Source organism: Diabrotica virgifera, chromosome 2 (assembly GCF_917563875.1).
Source record: "Diabrotica virgifera virgifera chromosome 2, PGI_DIABVI_V3a".
Classification (NCBI taxonomy): domain Eukaryota; kingdom Metazoa; phylum Arthropoda; class Insecta; order Coleoptera; family Chrysomelidae; genus Diabrotica; species Diabrotica virgifera.
Genome location: NC_065444.1, coordinates 138,220,970 through 138,239,604, shown reverse-complemented (window position 1 = coordinate 138,239,604; position 18,635 = coordinate 138,220,970). Strand labels below are relative to the sequence as shown.

At 36.3% G+C, this 18,635-nt stretch overlaps 2 protein-coding genes across 4 annotated transcripts in view; one reads left to right on the top strand and one right to left on the bottom strand.

Moving 5' to 3' along the window:
- LOC114338480 (cyclin-dependent kinase 12) overlaps nt 1–18,635 on the top strand; it is a 324,741-nt gene that overhangs the window by 15,950 nt on the left and 290,156 nt on the right. The window lies entirely within an intron of this gene.
- Nucleotides 12,092–17,256, bottom strand: LOC126880807 (uncharacterized). Its single transcript, XM_050644869.1, has 2 exons — nt 17,114–17,256; nt 12,092–12,800 (listed from the first exon to the last, which is right to left on the bottom strand). The coding sequence occupies exons 1-2, from the start codon at nt 17,254–17,256 to the stop codon at nt 12,092–12,094; spliced, it is 852 nt and encodes a 283-aa protein (XP_050500826.1).

Sequence of the window (18,635 nt, the reverse complement as noted above, 5' to 3'; positions counted from 1 at the left end):
ATTTTGTGTTTGTGTTTTTTTGTAAAATTTATTACTAATTTTCTTTCTTTATTTGTTACATTTACATAAAAAAGTAGTTTTTAATTGTTTCAAAAATGTTGCATGTTGTGGTTGTTTTTTTTTTTGTAAAATGTATTACTAATAAATTATTTTTACTTCTTTATTTGCTACATTATAACATTGATTACCGGATTGATAATCAGTCGTCAGTTGTCAATTCAGTCATGGCTTACTTAAAATTTAGATAAATTACAATACAAAAATGGATACCGTTCATACAGAATTGTCCTTCGGAACCATAAAGACTATCTGGCAATACTCAGAAACAGAAGAAATATTGATAGGTCACTAAAGATTTTTATCGATTCAGATCTCACCCCACACCAGAGAACTGCATTAAACACTAATGTTTCCTATTCTCACTACAGTATCATCATATTCAGCGAGACCTGGTTGACATGTAACTATGCCGATGAAGAGCTGCAGTTGTTTTACCTCAACATATATAGAACTGATCGCTCCAGTGAAACAAGTTCATTCTCAAGAGGTGGTGGAGTCCTTATTGCAGTTCATAAGAGTTTAAGCAGTAGATCTTTAAAAGTTAACAGGACAATCGAACAGCTTTTTGTCTTGGTGACTGAAGGTGCAAATCAGTTTTATTATAGGAACAGCATATTTTCCACCGAAGTCTACATTTGACAAATATTCCATATTTTGTGAAACCCTGGAAAAAATGGCCGAAAATTATTCATCTGCACACTATTATCTGGCTGCTGACTTCAATTTACCAAATTGCGAATGGTTTTCAAATGATATGTGCTCTTCAACAATTCCTCTGCCAGATGCCACAGCTTCTGAAGTTGAAGCCCTGCAGGTTGTGTCTGGTATGTGTGCATACCACAATTTGTTTCAGTCCAATATTATTGTGAATGCAACTGGTAATATTCTGGACTTGGTGTTGGTCGATGATGCTGATGTAACTGTGTCCAGAGCTGATGAAGCTCTTTTGAGGGAGGGTATGCATCACCCACCCCTGGAATTTGAGATAAAGATGACCAAAAGGCGCCTTAATGATGGTGGTTTGGTTAGTGACGGTTTTTATAGGGACTTCAAGTCGGCTGACTATGTGAAAAGAACTGAGTTTTTGTCACAGTTCTGTTGGGATAATTTATTTTTAGGAAAAACACTGAATCAAATTGTAAATATTTTCTATGATATAGTTTACTTAGCTATAGAATTATTCATCCCCCTAAAAAGGTTTTCAAAACGTAGATTCCCTCCTTGGTTCTCTTTAGAGTTAAAGAACCTGATAGTTGAGAAAAAGAAAGCTCACAAAAAATATCTTTTATCTAAATCAGTTCTGGATTATCAGACTTTTTCACAGCTGAGGGATAATTGTAAATTGTTAAAAGCTGAAAGCTACAGAAATCATATTTACTTAACAGAATTATCAATAAGAAATAATTTGAAGGGATTTTGGTCGTTTGTGAATTTATGGAGAGGAAAGCCCTCTATGCCCGCTGTGTTGAGGTATGGTGGTGTTGAATCCGGTCATGGACCAGATATTGTAAATCTTTTTGCAGAATATTTTTCTACAGTATATTCCACTCAAATATGTGTCATACCCAGCGACTCACCTACATTTGTTCTTACTAATCTGACTGGTTTCAACATAACTATATCTGATATTTATCTAAAATTATCAGAACTGGATGCAAATAAGGGTCCTGGTCCTGATGGATTGCCTCCTAGCTTTCTCAAGAACTGTTGTTTTATATTATCCAGACCTTTTTTTCACATCTTTAATCTATCCTTAAATAAGGGTGAATTTACAGAATGTTGGAAAAATAGTTTTTTAACACCTATTTATAAAGCGGGAGATAATTCATTGGTGAATAATTACAGGTGCATTAGTATAATTAGTGTAATACCAAAGATAGTTGAATGTTTTGTATGTGACTATCTTAAAGCTTCACTTGAAAAACAACTAGTAGACCAACAATTTGGATTTCGGAATAGCAGATCAACTGAATGTAACACACTAGTATTTGTGGACTTCTGAAGAAGGCATTGGAGAGGGGTTGTAGGGTACATGCGCTATACACCGATTTCTCCAAGGCCTTTGATCGGGTCAACCATAATATTTTAATATTTAAACTTAAACAAATGGGTGTTAATGGTCCACTTCTTGAGTGGCTGAGAACATACTTGATTGACCGAGTTCAGATGGTGCGTATCAGGGATTTTGTTTCCAGTGAGATTAAGGTTCATTCAGGAGTACCTCAGGGTTCACATTTGGGGCCCCTGTTATTTAACATATTCATCAATGATATACACCACTGCTTCCAACACAGTTCACCTCTGCTTTTTGCAGATGATCTAAAGTTCTATACAATTATCAACAATACAGAAGATTTTATTAATCTTCAACATGATCTTGATCGGTTGAGTGAGTGAGATGTTGAATGCCATGGCCCTGAATGAATCTAAGTGTCAAGCTATTTCTTTTGGACGATCGAGAGACTCAATAGAATATAATTATGATATACAGAATATTCCTGTTGACTGGGTTACTGAAATTCGTGATTTGGGAATTAATTTAGACTGTAAACTTTTATTTGAATCACATTATATGTCAAAAATTTCCAAATATTTGCAAATGCTTAGTTTTATAAAAAGATGCACTAGAGACTTTCAGAATATTGAAGCAATTAAATTACTATATTGTTCTTTAGTTAGACCTCATCTAGAGTATTGTTCTTGTGTTCTCTATCTTACAATATTTACATAACAAAAATCGAGACAGTCCAACACAAGTTCTTAAGGTACATAGCATATAAACTGGGTATACCTTTTGAGTTAAATCAGTTAAATTATTATCAAATTGAAACCCAATTGGGTATTCTCTCATTGCGTGACCGACGAGTAATTAAGGATGCAGGGATGCTCTATGGCATAATTAATTCAACAGTTTTGTGTCCTCAGCTACTTGAGCAAGTTGGTCTCCATGTACCTCTCCGTAGAACTCGATTAAATCAAACATTCTATGTTCCTATCCATAGAACCAACTATACATATAACAACTTTTTATCTCGAGCACTAAGATGGGCAAATATTCACCCTGATCTAGATTTCTTTGCACCGAAGTCTGAATTCATCTCTGGTCTCAGACGTATGTTTGTTTGAGTAGTTGTTGGATAGATAGTCATTATTGTGATATACTTACTTACTTAAGCCGTCCTCTTGTACCTTACGGTGTCGAGGTAAGTGGAGAAATGAGACGTCTCCATGCCTTTCGGTCGGTAGCTAGTCTTTCTGCTTCTCTCCACCCAATATTTCTTTTTCCGCAAGCCTTTCCAATATTTGCATTCCACGTTCTTGCTGGCCTGCCTCTTCTTCGTTTGTTGTCAGATGCCGCTTTCCATACCCTCTTTACAGTTCTACCTTCACTCATTCTCGCCATATGTCCGAACCACGATAACTGTTTCGTTTCAAGTCTGTCTAAGGTCCTTCCAACACCGCACCTTTCACGTATGTCTTCATTTCTTATACGATCACGTCTGGTCACCCCGGATACTGCACGTAAATATCGCATTTCGCATGCTTGGATTTTACTACGGATGTTGTCGTTCACTGTCCACGTTTCACTACCGTAGAGTAGCACCGGCTCGTATACGGTTTGAAATACTTTCATTTTTGTTTTCAGGCTTACTTCTTTCTTCCTAATAAAACTTTTATTTAGTGCATAGTATAATTTTGTTGCACTCATTACCCTGCTGTTTATTTCTGGTTCTATATTTCCTTGCCCATTCATTGTTGATCCTAGATACTTGAAGTCCTCAACTTGTGTAATGGTCTCATTATTCAACTTAACATTTATATTTTCTTGTGTTTTCGATATTACTAAAGCTTCTGTTTTTTCAATATTTATTCTCATCCCAAATTTCTTAAAGGCTTCATTCCAAACATTCACATTTACTTGCAAGTCTTTTTCTGATTTTGCCACAATAACCAGGTCATCGGCATATATCAACTCTGACACGCAAACTTGTTGAAGTTTATACACCCCAACCCTAGTTCTTTTTACCTTACCCCTGCATTATTTTGCAATTTCGTCCATTAGAGTGATAAATAACAAAGGACTCAGAACACCACCTTGTCTTACACCTGTCCTTGTGTAGAATTCAAGAGATGAGCAATTGTTCGTTCTTACATTATTACGTGTACATTTATATATACTCTTTATTGCTTGGATTAACTTCGGTTTCACATTTCTACGGTTTAATATTTCCCAGATCTTGTTACGTGGCGCCCGATCAAATGCTTTTTTCAAGTCCACAAAACAGAGATACAACTTACTGTTATGCTCTAGGGCTTTTTCTGATAACTGTCTCACCGTGAATATGAGATCGGTTGTACCTCGCCCTGGCCTAAAGCCGCATTGGCTGTCATCCAGTGTGGCCTCGATCTTTTCTCGCAGCTTTTTCTCTAGTATTATTTCGTAGATTTTACTAGCAACTACCAACAATGATATTCCTCTATAGTTAGAACACTTATGTTTATCGCCTTTTTTGTGTAATGGTAGAATAGTTGCAAGCGTCCAATCTCTAGGTATGCATCCGGTACGCCAACAGCTCCTTATGATCTTCCATAGTAATTGTAATCCTTCTCCTTCCATATATTTAATTAGCTCAGCCTTAATATTATCGTGTCCTGCAGCCTTGCCATTTTTTAATTTTAAAATTGCTTTCCTGTATTCTTCGTATGTTATGTCATCATCATCTTGTTGTTCATTTAAATTGTACTCTTCCCTGTCATTCTCTATTTCGTTGTTGTCTCCCATTAATAACTCCATAAAATGTTCTCGCCATCTTTCGGTAATCTCTTCATTTTTTAATAATATGTTACCATCTTTGTCCTCTAAACCTGTTAATCCGTTTGATTTCTTTTGTCTTAGATTTTTTAAAGTCCTATAAAGCAACTTCGCATTCCCCTTACTATCACTTTCCATTTTATTTCCAAATTCTTCCCATTGTCGATTCTTAGCTTCTTTAATTTTATTTTTAACCAGTATTCTCTGTTCCTTATATTCTTGATAATTACTTTCACTTTTATTGCTTATATACTTTTTCCACAATTTTTTCTTCTTCGAAACTTCCAATTTTATGTCATTATTCCATCAAGCTGTACCTTTCAGATATCTTCCTTTCGTTACCCCACATACTTTACTCCCAGTTGCGTACACCAGCTCCTTAAAAATGTTCCATAATATTTCTATATTCTCCTCATTTTTCCAATTTGTTTTTCGTATTTCTTCATTTAATTTACGACAGTATTCTTTCCTAATATTTTCAGACTGAAGTTTGTATACTTTAATACTTGGTTGTTCGTAGCGATTTTCTTCATTTTTAATATTAAATGCCTGTTCTCTCCTTGTCTTTACTTTAGTTTCAATGAGAAAATGATCCGAGCTGATCTCATAGCCTCTTTTAACACGCACGTCCGCTATTTCATTTTTGTATCTGTTCTGTACTAATACTAGGTCAATAACGGATTTTTCGTTCCGCGAATCCATCACTCGTGTGTATTTATGAATCTCCTTTTGTTGAAAAAATGTGTTACTAACTTGCACATCATTCATGATGCAAAACTCGATGACTCTTTGTCCATTATTATTCCTGACCATTTCTCCATATGGTCCTATAGGGTAGTCATATTCATTGCTTGACCCCACTCGCCCATTAAAATCGCCTACTATTATGACCTTATGATTTATTTGGTCCATTTCGTCCTGCAATTGTTCCCAGAAGCTATCTTTGAGTTCCTTGGTTTCATTTTCCGATGGTCCATACCCAACAATAATTGTTGTCTTCTCGTTTTTACTCATATCTATTCTAAGGAGTCTTTCCGAAATATTTTTCCATCTAGTGATATTTTTATGCTCATTTCTGTGAACCATTAGGGCAACTCCTGCCCTCGCACGTTCTGACTCATTAACACCTCCAAAAATCATGTAGTGCTCATTTCTCATTTTAATACATCCACTACCTTTTCTCTTTGTTTCAGTTAATGCTAAAAAATCCATTTTTGTGTTTTTAAACTCATCAATAAGTTCCTCTTCTTTACCATTTAGACTTTGTATATTCCACAACCCAATTTTCCAATACTTATTTTGTTTTTCATTTTTTGCATTCATAGTTCTTTCATTGTCTGTATTTTTACGGTTTAGTTTTTGCATATTTTTGTCAAGACTCGCATCGATTTTGTTATATTCTCTCATGTCCATAATCTGTGCCATGTTCGTATCCATATCCATCCTCGAATTTGCATTAACTAGTAGTTTTTTAAACCAGTTGCTGCTACATTATCTCTGACTATTGTGATATATAAATCTGATTTATGTGATTAAGGGCCGGTTGTTCGAACGCTAATCAACAATGATCATTATCAAATATTTAATTACTGGCACCAAAACTGTCAATGTCAACTTTGTTTGGGTTGCTGAAAACATAATTAATTACAATTATGAGATTTATTATTAATTATGTTAATAATTATTGTTATATTAATTGATTATAGACTCCACAGACTTTTTAACAACCCAAAAAAAGTTGACATTGACAGTAATTAATTATTTGATAATGATCATTGTTGATTAGCGTTCGAACAACCGGCCCTATAATTGTGATATTTATATTTTATTGTATTATTGTTATATTATTACTATTTTATTGTATTTTAATTATTATTGACACATGTATTATGTATATTTTACTTATAAACTTGTAATCTTATTGGGCAGTAGCCCGTTGAAAATAAATAAATAAATTTTAAGTAAGGTGTGTTGGATTCAACTCTCTTCGCCTAACCGTAGCGAGCCGCCTACCAACTAAACTCACCTCTTTCTCCAACCGGCGGGCCAGGAACCCACCTTAGCGGGCATAGCTCTGACCCACCAGCTTTGCTCGTCACCCCCGTCTAGCACTCTCTGCGTGCGCTCTGTGACTGTCATAACAACCCGGTTTCGCCACCCCATCCACGCATGCAGCCAGCCAGGGTCCGTAAGGCAACCGACCTATCTGCATGATAATGGGTGAGATGGCGCGACCACGCTATCATCCCATCCACCGTAGACTGGCTAAGAATTACTAAACAGTTAGTGAGAACAACTAAACTTTCATTCCCCACCCCCTGTAGGAGTGGCCCATTCATCTATACACTCACAACACAAGATATAAATACATGAAAAACAAAACATGTAACATTTACTAACACTAGGATTAAAAATTCTTTTATTTTAAATGACTCTGTCCCGGCAGAAGTGGGAGTTGTATATTGGCTACCCACCCCGGTCGGCGCGAAACGACACATGTTCAAAAGAAATACAAACAGATTATCTTTGTTGGAGTCTCCTCTCTCTTTCTTCCTTATGCTTCATCGTTTCAGTGACAAATCCAATGATCAAGTCAAACATTTTTTCATTCATAATGGCTTTATGCATTAATTCTTGGGGCTCACGTGGTGCGTGTCATCACGTGGTGTATATCACCTCGGAATATCACGTGGTGCGTGTCATCCACTACTCCACACTCGGTACACAGATCGTCCTCAGTCTTTCTTATACGATATGTATATGACCGAAAGGATCCATGCCCCGTCAAAAATTGTGTGAAATAATAGTTAACGCGCCTGTGTCTGCATTCATACCACCTCACTACATCAGGGATAAGGGTCCTCGTCCAGGCGGCTTTGCCTGTTTCTCTTCAGGCTTCTTCTTTCTTCTGGTCCTGAACTTATAGCCCCTTTACCCCTTCGATGCATTCGTACCCTCTCCTCTGTCAGAATGTTCACCGGCACAGCTCCGGCCACTACCTCTAGGCAACGGTTGATATGGTTCTGTACGCGCTACACACTCTGATCAGGGGTTTTCTTTGCGCTCTGAGAAGCATGTCTCTGTATTTGGCTTTATTTATGACCTCATGCTACACTGGGGCCCCGTATAATATTATTGTCATAATGGATTGTAGCATTACTGCTCGTTTGTGTGATCCAGGGCCTCCTATATTCGGCATTAATTTTTGTAGGACTGAGGTCCTTGCCTCCGCTTTCCGCCATGCTTGCTTTATATGTGGGCCGAATGACCTTCTGTCGTCGAAGATTATTCCCAAGTGGAACCTCGATAAGTCGGACTAATCGGGACCGCGGCCGATCCGGGTTATTGAAAATCCGGGTTAGCCGGATAATATGGTAAAAATTAATAAAATACGGTATACTTACAGATAAACTCCATTTTTGATTGCATAAACATGAAATACGTAATGCACAATATATCTAAATTACGTACAGTTTTATACAGCATTATTTATTATTTATTTCTTGGTAAAAAACTCAGTCAAAGTGAAAACATGTTTGTTTTGTCTGATGAAAATCGGTCCGGGTTAGCCGGACTTCCGGGTTATCGGAGGCCGACTTTTCGGGGTTCCACTGTACTTAACTGTTTTCTGGGGTTTTAGTTCGGAGCCTCTGAACGGAAAATTAATGTCTTTTCGATCCCGCCGTCCACTCAAGATAATTATCTCAGTCTTTTCTACTGCCAATTTTAAATCGTTGTTCTCTATCCATTTCGCGATTTTTTCTATTGCTGTGTTTACTTTATGTATGATGCCCCAATTCGTGTCATCCTCGATTAGTAGGGCTAGGTCGTCTGCGTATGCTATTGCCCTTACTCCTTGTGTTCTATTTACCTCTAGTACCCCATTGTATAATATGTTCCATAGTGTGGGTCCCAGGACTGACCCTTGGGGTACTCCGGCAGTCATATTCATCTTATTTTTCTTCGTTATGCATACGCTTCTTTCCGATAGGTAGTCCTTTATTATATTGGACATGTAATCCGGGGCCCCCAGCTCGACAATCCTGTCGATGATGAGGCCCCAGTTCGCCGAGTTGAAGGCATTTTTAATGTCCAATAGAACAAGTACCACCCACCTCTTTCTACTTGTTTGTGCCGCGTCTCTAATCCAGATCGCTGCGTCTACTGCTGATCGACCTTTTCGAAATCCGAATTGTTGACTGGATAGGGCTCTCTCACTTGCCAATACCCCTTCCAGCCTCTTCTTCACAAGAATTTCGTAAAACTTGCCAAGACAGTCTAGAAGGCATATCGGCCTGTAAGAGGATGCCGAGTCGGGGGGTTTCCCAGGCTTGAGTAGCAATACCAGGTTTGCTTCCTTTAATTCCCTGGGAAACTCTTGGTTCCGCAGTAGATTGTTAAATACTCTTCTGATCAAACCTGGTTTCTCTGTTGCTATTATCTTCAGTGCCTCAGGTGGCAGACCATCGGGGCCGGGAACTTTTCCCGATTTAATTTTCTGACCAGCGGCTTTTATTTCTTCCTCCGTAAACTCCTCCACTACCGTGGGGAAAATCTTCAGAGAAGCTTGCTCCTCCTTGGCAGGAAAGAGAAGTTCCGCAGATTCACGCCGCTGGTCTTCGTCTAGTCTGTATGGGGCGATCATTTTGAGAGACTTCATTGTTATTTTGTATGCGTCTCCCCATATATCATTTTCTAGCGCGTCTATCAGATTCTGTCACCTTTCCTTTTTCTCTTTCTTTATTTTGTTATTTAGTTTCCTCTTCGCTGTTTTATATATCTCATTGAGCTCGGGGTTGCCCTGGCTTCTTGTGTAATTCCTCCGAGCTCGGAGGCACACTTCCCGTAGTTCTCTTATCTCATCCGTCCACCAATAGGGGGTTCTTTCGTTCTTTTTTGTCTTCTCTGTGGCCAACTCAACGGCATTAACGAGTGTCTTCCTGAGTTGGCCGAGATCTGTTATTGCGTCTTCGTCGATTTTTTTAATCTCCGATAGGTACTTGTTTTTGTTATATATTTTCTCTCTTCGACCTATCGGTTTTCTTAGAACCCTCCCTTTAACCATCACCTCGTACGTTATGTAACAGTGGTAAGTGAATAACTGTTCGTCGAGGACATCCCAATTTTTTATGCGTCTGGATAGCCTTTCGGTTGCAATGGTTACATCAATATGCGATTTGCTGGCCCCTCTTATGAATGTGGGTTTGTTGTTATTGAGTACATGGAGGCCAGCCTGGGCTATCCATTCATTCCAGAACTCTCCCTTCTCATCATTCATGGGAGAGCCCCATGACCTAGATTTTGCGTTGATGTCCCCGACAATCACTATTTGCTTCTCTCTTGTAGCGATGCTCATTATTTCATCTACTTTTTGTTTGTAGTCTCTGATGAGTATGTTTGGAGATGTGTAGCATGCCAGGAGACAAAAATCCTTCATCTTAATGAGGATATAATTTCCGCCCCTGACTATGCCACGCACGCCAAGATCTTTATTTCTGAAGAGCACCGCCACGTTTTTGTTTGTATCCTGCACCCAGCCACTGTCCGACGTTATTTTTTTGTTAGGTTCCGGGACGATGAGTAAGTCCATTTTTAGCGTGCAGGCTTTCGCGTGGACCAGATCGTGTGCGCGTTTTGCTCGACCCACGTTCACCTGCATTATCCTTATACCAGGTTGATCCTTAAGGTTCATTTTTGGTTCAGTTCCCTAGAGAGTTGACCCATATCCGTTTGTATATATTGAACACAATAAATATAAATAAAAAGATTAAAATGGTATACTGGACAATACACAACAGACTAAGATTTTTAAAATTATATGTGAAATTAAATTTTATATAAATAAAATTTATATAAATAAAAGATGTATATATAAAATTTTCGAATAAATAAATATAAATATGTATGATTAAAATCGATAAATTTACCCTATGAAAGGTGGTTTCCTGTTTCACTAGTGGGCTGTATAGGGGCCCACCTCTGTTCTTCAGAAAACCACCTCTCCCCTTTCGCTTTTGTTTCTATTAATTCTTTATGGATTCCCTTTCCCCTCCCCTGCCGTACATCCACGCTCTATAGGCTGGGCATGTCATGCGGTCCATTCTATGACCCTCTTCCTTACACGTTAAGCAGTACGCAGCGCTGCTACACTGCACCGCTGTATGCCCGTTTTTAAAGCAGTTGTAGCAGCATGCTACCCTGCTCTCCCCTTTGCACTCATAGGTGTTGTGACCATAATGGAGGCACTTCTAACACCTAATCGGCGTATGGCGTTCCATTATGGGGCGTACAACCCAACCTATTACTATTGTTCTATACCTCCGTAGCTCTTCTGCTTTTGAGGGGCGTACGGCTATGGTCGCCACCTGTTCCCTATGCCTATTTATACGTAGCGTTTTGACATCTATTTCGTCCTCGGGAATACCGGTATATGTTGTTATCGCGCTTATTAGTTGTTCTTCTGTAAACCCTGGGTCTATTGCAGTGATGGAAAAATAATTTTCTTTCTTCCGAACAGCCATGCTCATTCCCGTTATTTTACTGTCCATCTGCTTCTTCAGTTTCTCGGCTGCTCCCTTCCCCTTTAGTTTTACGAGGATGTCTCCCCCTTCTGTTTTTTTAGTCTATTTACTTTTAAGCCAATCTTACCTATATCAATTTTCTGATTCATCTCTTTTAATACATCAGTGTATGATTTCCCCCCGTTTTGATTAGGAGGGCTTCTTCCTGCTCATGCCTCTCCCCTTTATCCATCTCCTTCCCTCTAATAACTATTTCCCATACTATATTTTCTTTTCTCCCCACAAATTCGAGAGCTTTTCGCACATCTTCCTTATGTATCTCGTTGTTAACGATGACTCTGATGGTTTCCGGGGGCTTCTCCCTTTTTTTTTTATTATATTTATGGCCTTTACAGCCATTTCATACATTCCCTGTTCACCCACTTTGGTTACATATGTGTACCACTGCCTCCTTTGGTTGGCCATAGAGCTTTTCTTTACATTTTCTATGTACTCTATGTCGCCCACTTTGCATTCCTGAATGATTTCTGCTACTTCTTCCCTGAGCGTTCTTATGACGCCCTCTACCCCCCGTTTTTTATTTCGTTTTTAGTTATTATTATGCATTCTTTTTTTTTCAATTGTCTCTTGCAGTCCCCCATGTTCCCACTTCGTTTTTTCAAACACCTTGTCCTCCCATTTCTTCTCGTGGACTTGACTAAAGGTGTCTATGCCTCCCCCCTTGTTTACAATTCCTATTATTTTTTTCTGTTTCTTTTCTTTGTCTCTCTTGCTCGATCTTAATTTTACATTGTTCGCATCTCATATTTTTCTCCTCCCCTTGTGTTGTTTGATTTGGGCTAATTTTTCGGTTTTGTATAAAGTTGATTTTCCCTACGAGTTTTTTCATTCTTATTCTTTCGTCCTCTATTGGGCCTTCTGTATTAAGTATATCAAGTATTTGTTTCATTTTCCGTTGGACCTTTTCCCTGTCGGTTTCTTCTGGATATTTTTTGCTTTCTTCAAGTTTCTCTTTTTTGAATTTTTCCTGTATCTCCAGGCTGTCCCCTTTTCTTTTTTTCATTTGCTGCATTTCTCTTCTGTCATCTTCGTCGAACAAGAAGGCTGTTAAGACACTCTCCTCTATATCTTCCCAAGTTCCTCCCTTTTCTTCTTCCGTTTTTTCTTCGTGACGTTCTGTGAAAGCTTTCGCTTCCAGGATTTTCACCGAGGGGTCTTCCTCTTCTTCCTCTTCCTCCTCTTTCTCTTCTTCTTCTCTTGTATTCATTTCTTCCCCTACAAGTGTCGAGTGCTTTATGGCACCCGACCTGTTTAGTTTAGGCTGTTGGTCGTGCCATTGTAGCATTTCCCTTTCAAACTTTCTCTGCTCATCTTCATCTATTGTGTCGTCTTGTGACTGTTCTTCCCTATTCTCAATTTTACTAATTAATGCATCGTCATTGTCCTTTTGCCTTTAGTCGTCGTTATTTTTCCCTTTAGGTTTTTTTGAGTTGGTTTTATTCATATGAATTCCGACGAGTCGGGACGTGCTACGCGTCCGACGTGGCAGTGCGCCCTTACCCTGTTAAGGCTAGGTTGCTTCGGGAGGTCGCCAGGTATCCCGAAGGGATCGTTTGTGATGCTCTAACCCTCGCATCTCTCATATCTTTGGCACGATGCCTTCCACCGTGATAGTGGGGATTATTTTATTGAGGTTTACTCCTCTAGAAATTTAGACATAGGGAATGTTATTTAAAAATTAAAGTACGGTAATGGTACTTTTTAATAGTAATATAAAATACAGGGTGATCCATTTAAAATTACTGAGAAAATAATGTACTTACGTTTTGACTCACCCTGTATTTGATATAAAGAAAATTAGCAATATCAATCATTCTTGAAAATTTTGACAATACGTAAAAAAATATGGCATTAATAAACCATTGCTGTTTTGTTTATTTTTAGTTATACAGGGAGTTGAACTTGTTACGATTTTCATATAAAATTGGTTATAACTTTGTAAATACCCTGTATAACATAACAAACCTTTATATTTTTGTGATGGAGAAGTTAACAGGATTTCTAATTTAAAATAAAATCTAGTGTGTTCCATTTAAAAAAACATAAGTTTGGTCTGCCACTGTGTTATCGAACACCCTGTAACATTCTAACTAATTTTGTAATGTGAAGCTCAAAGGTGGCTAAAATTTTTGTTATTAACTTTTATTGCTATCTATTACTATAGCGGATCTATTGAGCTTTACCCCACTAATCAATCACCCTGTATAATATAATGTAATACAGGGTGAGGCAGATAACTGGCCTATTAGAAATATCTCGAGAACTAAAGGCAACAGAATCATGAAAATTGGAATAAAGGGGTTTTCAGGGATGATCTATTAAATGAAAATATTTTCATCTCTTTGCAACTTCCGGTATAACCGGAAGTTGCTTATAACTTCGTTTTTTTAAATGGGACACCCTGTATATTTTTACATTTTTGTATTCTCTTCGATGTCTTCTTTCTTAAAATATGAGGATCTGTAATGTTATACAGGGTATTTTAAAAGATAATTACGTGTTTTTATTAATTTCGTAGCAATATTCACACCCTATAGAATTGTAGTAGTTTGACAACTAAAACTCTAATTACGTTCAGCTGATTTTTAATATAGTCTACTATTGTTAAGAATCATTAGTATAGCTAAATTTTTAATTTTAGTATACAGGGTTGGTCAAAACTCGGAATGAGTATTTTCTGAGTTTTCTTAAATGGAACACCCTGTATTTTAGTATTGTAATGAAATGATATTTTATGGTACTTTTTTATTTCTTAAGCATTCCCTATACCTAACTGCTTTAATTTGTGCTTAATTGTTAGTCGCACCAACAATCTTAACTACGTAGATATTTTGATAGCTAAACCATTATTGGTAATTTTAAGAATCAGTCTGGATTAATATGTATCTATTTCTGAAAAATTATTTGTGATTGAATATTTTCACGGCCAACCTAATAAAATTTTACGCATTTTTTGTTGCAATTAATGTTTAGATTTAATCACCAATAACTCACAAATTAAAGCAGTTAGGTATAGGGAATACTTATAAAATAAAAAAGTACTATGAAATATCATTTCATTACAATACTAAAAAACAGGGTGTTCTATTGAAGAAAACTCAGAAAATATTCATTCCGAGTTTCGACCAACCCTGTATACTAAAATTTTCAAATTAGCTATACTAATGATTCTTAACAATAATAGACTATATTAAAAATCAGTTGAACGTAAGCAGAGTTTTAAATGTCAAACTATTACAATTCTACAGGGTGTGAATATTGCTACGAAATTAATAAAAAAACGTAAATATCTTTTAAAATACCCTGTATAATATTACAAAATCTTATATTTTAAGGAAGAAGATATTGAGGAGAATCCAAAAATGTAAAAATATACAGGGTGTCCCATTTAAAAAAACCAGGTTATAAGCAACTTCCGGTATAACCGGAAGTTGCAAAGAGATGAAAATATTTTCATTTAATAGATCATTCGTCAAAACCCCTTCATTATAATTTTCATGATTCTGTTGCCTTTAGTTCTCGAGATATTTCTAATAGGCCAGTTATCTGCCTCATCCTATATTATTACCTATAATATTATATTATATTATATTCTGAAATATGCCTTGTATCGTCTGTGGGTGTACTTATTGTACTATATTATATTTCACTAATAGCTCCCGGTCCATGACAAGCTTTAGTGCTGTAGAGAAATGTCAGATATAAGTACAGGATGTTTCAAAAAGATTGGTAACAAATTATTATACACCCATACCTCGCTTTACGGCCTAGATACGTTCCACGAAACATGGCCGCAAAGCGAAATGCCGTATAACGAATCAATTATTCTAATATGTACAAATTCATAAAAATTTAATGGGATCGTTTCAAAATTTGTTAAATATGTTACATGGTTTGTCGTTAAAAATGCATTTTATCTGTTTATTTTATTTAAATCAAAAATGGATACAAAAAAGCACATACACTGGTGTATAAAATAATAATAGATTCCAAAAACCAAAAATAATCTACAAACTCCAAGCTTTCTTGTTGTATCTCTATATATTTATTTATTTATTTCGACGGTAGAACCATTTACAAACGAATACAAAAAAAAAATAGTAAAAGTAAAAATTATGTACAAAAAACATCAAAAATCAACGAATAAAAGACAATTAAACAATAAAATTTGGAAAATAACACAGTATATCCAATTACAGAAGATGAAAAATATCACATATTTAAATCATTAAACTCCCAATCTGCCTTTTGAAGACATTAATGCTTGGACAGAATGGATCAAGTAGCATGTCATTGCATAAGCTGAGCATTCTCGACAAGGGAAAATGACGAGCATACTCAGTCCTATGAAAAGGAATATAAAAGAGTGCAGTGTGTCGAGTTCTGTGTATTGTGTTTAAGTACACATTATCCAATAACGAGGGACAATTAATAGCATTGTTTAGAATTTTAAATAGAAACAACATATCCGCTCTCAACCTGCGGTTCTTCAGTGTAGCAGCATAAATTGAGACATTATTCCAGAATAATCTATGACGAAATTTTCAGTATTTCTTATATTAGTATGTGCTTTATAAGCTAAGGATCTTAGAAACTTCCGCTGAACGCTCTCCAATCCATCAATGTAAACTTGATGAAATGGAGACCAAACAACAGAGCAGTATTCAAGTCCTGAGCGCACTAGAGAGCAGTACAGTAATTTGAATACAGTAGGTGAGAGATCATGACTGTTGCGATAAATAAAGCCAAGATTGCGAAATCCTGTTTCCTTAATTTTAAGATAATGGCTTCTAAATGTCAATGCACAATCCAATAATACACCCAAATCTTTAATCTCAGTAACTGAATCCAAGAGTACATCATTAAGAACATATCTATTAGCTGTTAGATTATTTATACGACCAAATGAAATACAAGAACATTTAGTCGGATTTAGGCTTAAACCATTTTGTTTCGACCATAAACATATACTATTAACATCATCTTGCAGAAGATCTCTATCTGATATATCATGTATGTAACGAAATAACTTAAGATCATCAGCAAATAGTAGAAAGTGTGAGTTTTTGATAGCATTACCAATATCGTTAATGAACAAATTAAAGAGCAAGGGACCACAATGAGACCCTTGTGGGACACCAGAACAACAATGGAATTCTTTAGAAACATAATTGTTGATACGAACTTGTTGTGTACGTCCCATCAAAAAGCTTTTAATCCAATTAACAATGGGTTCACCAAAGCCAGACGCATGAAGTTTATGAACCAACAGGTTATGATTAACCCTGTCAAGTGCGTGCATGTGCAAATGTTGGCATTTAAAAATTTGACAATTTTAGGAAAAAAATGTGAAATTTCTTATTTAAAACACCAATTTTTTTATTAAACGTAGGTATTTTATTGAGAACCTTTTCTTATTTTACAAATTCAGTAACATCTAACATTCAAAAACATCGACTTTTCCATTAAAAGTTACCGAATTCTTTCACCATTAAGGGATAATATCGGATCCATCAATATTCCTATAATCTGAGACATTCTAATAAATGAACTGTATTTTTCATTAACAACAAAACACTTTATCCTTATGAACACTCTTAATCCTACCACTTCTATTTCATCTTTAGTGTCATCAAAGTTTTCAATTGCACACACATACCTAAAAGCAGTTCTACCACGCTTCCCACCCATAAAAGTTGCAACTATAAAAGAGCCTTCCTTGTCTTCCTCGTTTACAGGTTTTAGTGTCACAGTTTCCTCTAAGAATTCCTCTTCTGCTTCGTCACTTTCCCTTAAAGACATATCTTCTATCTCCTCATCACTATCTGATTCATCTTTCTTTGACTTTTTCTTGATTGTTTTTGGGCAGGTTTTCTATTTTCCTTTAATGGACTCAGCCTTTTTGTCTTTAAAGAACTGATGTACATATTCTTCTTTTGTTATTATTTCTGCAGTATCAAATCTTCGTTTAACTTTCCTTTTTACTCTAGTTTCAACTATCTTTTCCAGAAGCATATGCTCAACCACTTTCCCTGGTGTTTCTTGCCCAACAGAAAGTTTTGTGATTTGACACCTTTGTAATGGACTGGAGGATTGGCCAGTGATTTGATGCTCTTTTAATAGAGTGATAGATCCAGCGATCCCTTGCTCTTCTGATGAACGGTTGCAAGTTAATAGTAGGTTGCAAGTAAACTAAGGTAGTAAGTGGTGATAGTGTCACATGTCACACTATACCCATGTTTCACTGTCACAGAAACCCCACATTGTGAAAATCGGTGGGGTTACTGTGACATGCCTAAAAAAATAATAGATAAAGACAAATAGGCCTTTAAAATAAGTTTAAATGTTTAAAATAAGTTATGCAATACTATGCAGAGAAAAAATCATAATTAAATACAAATAATTTTGAAGAAATCCAAAATTTGGACTAATATATCAGAATTTTAAATTCGAATTAAAATACATACATAAATAAATACTATGATTTTAACCTAAAAAACAGAAGAGACTGAAACAATTTTTTTTAAATAATCTGTTGAAATGCAATAGAAGTGTAATATAACATCATATGTAAAATAAAAGCACAATATAAATTAGTATTTAATGTTGTCACACTAACACTGCTGTCGCACTAACCCTAGGTGATCCTATACAATAGTGCACCAAGAAAAAGTTACTATTTTATTTATCAACGGGCAAGCCCAATTACAATTAATGTTAAACTATAAATTCATAACAATAACTATATCTACAGCACAGTATAAAGAGGGACAGTAAAACCGCTTGCATGTCGGCACTTTGATCTCAAGAAGTAATACCGGCAGTACGCAATTGGTAATTCACCAGTGGTGGATGCGGGTTTTCCCTTTTTTCCCAACATTTAGGCTTAAACCATTTTGTTTCGACCATAAACATATATTATTAATATCATCTTGCAAGAGATCTCTATCTGATATATCATGTATGTAATGAAATAACTTAAGATCATCAGCAAATAGTAGACAGTGTGAGTTTTTGATAGCCTTACTAATATCGTTAATGAACAAGTTAAAGAGCAAGGGACCACAATGGGACCCTTGTGGGACACCAGAACAAAAATGGAATTCTTTAGAAATATAATTGTTAATACGAACTTGTTGAGTACATCCCATCAAAAAACTTTTAATCCAATTAACAATGGG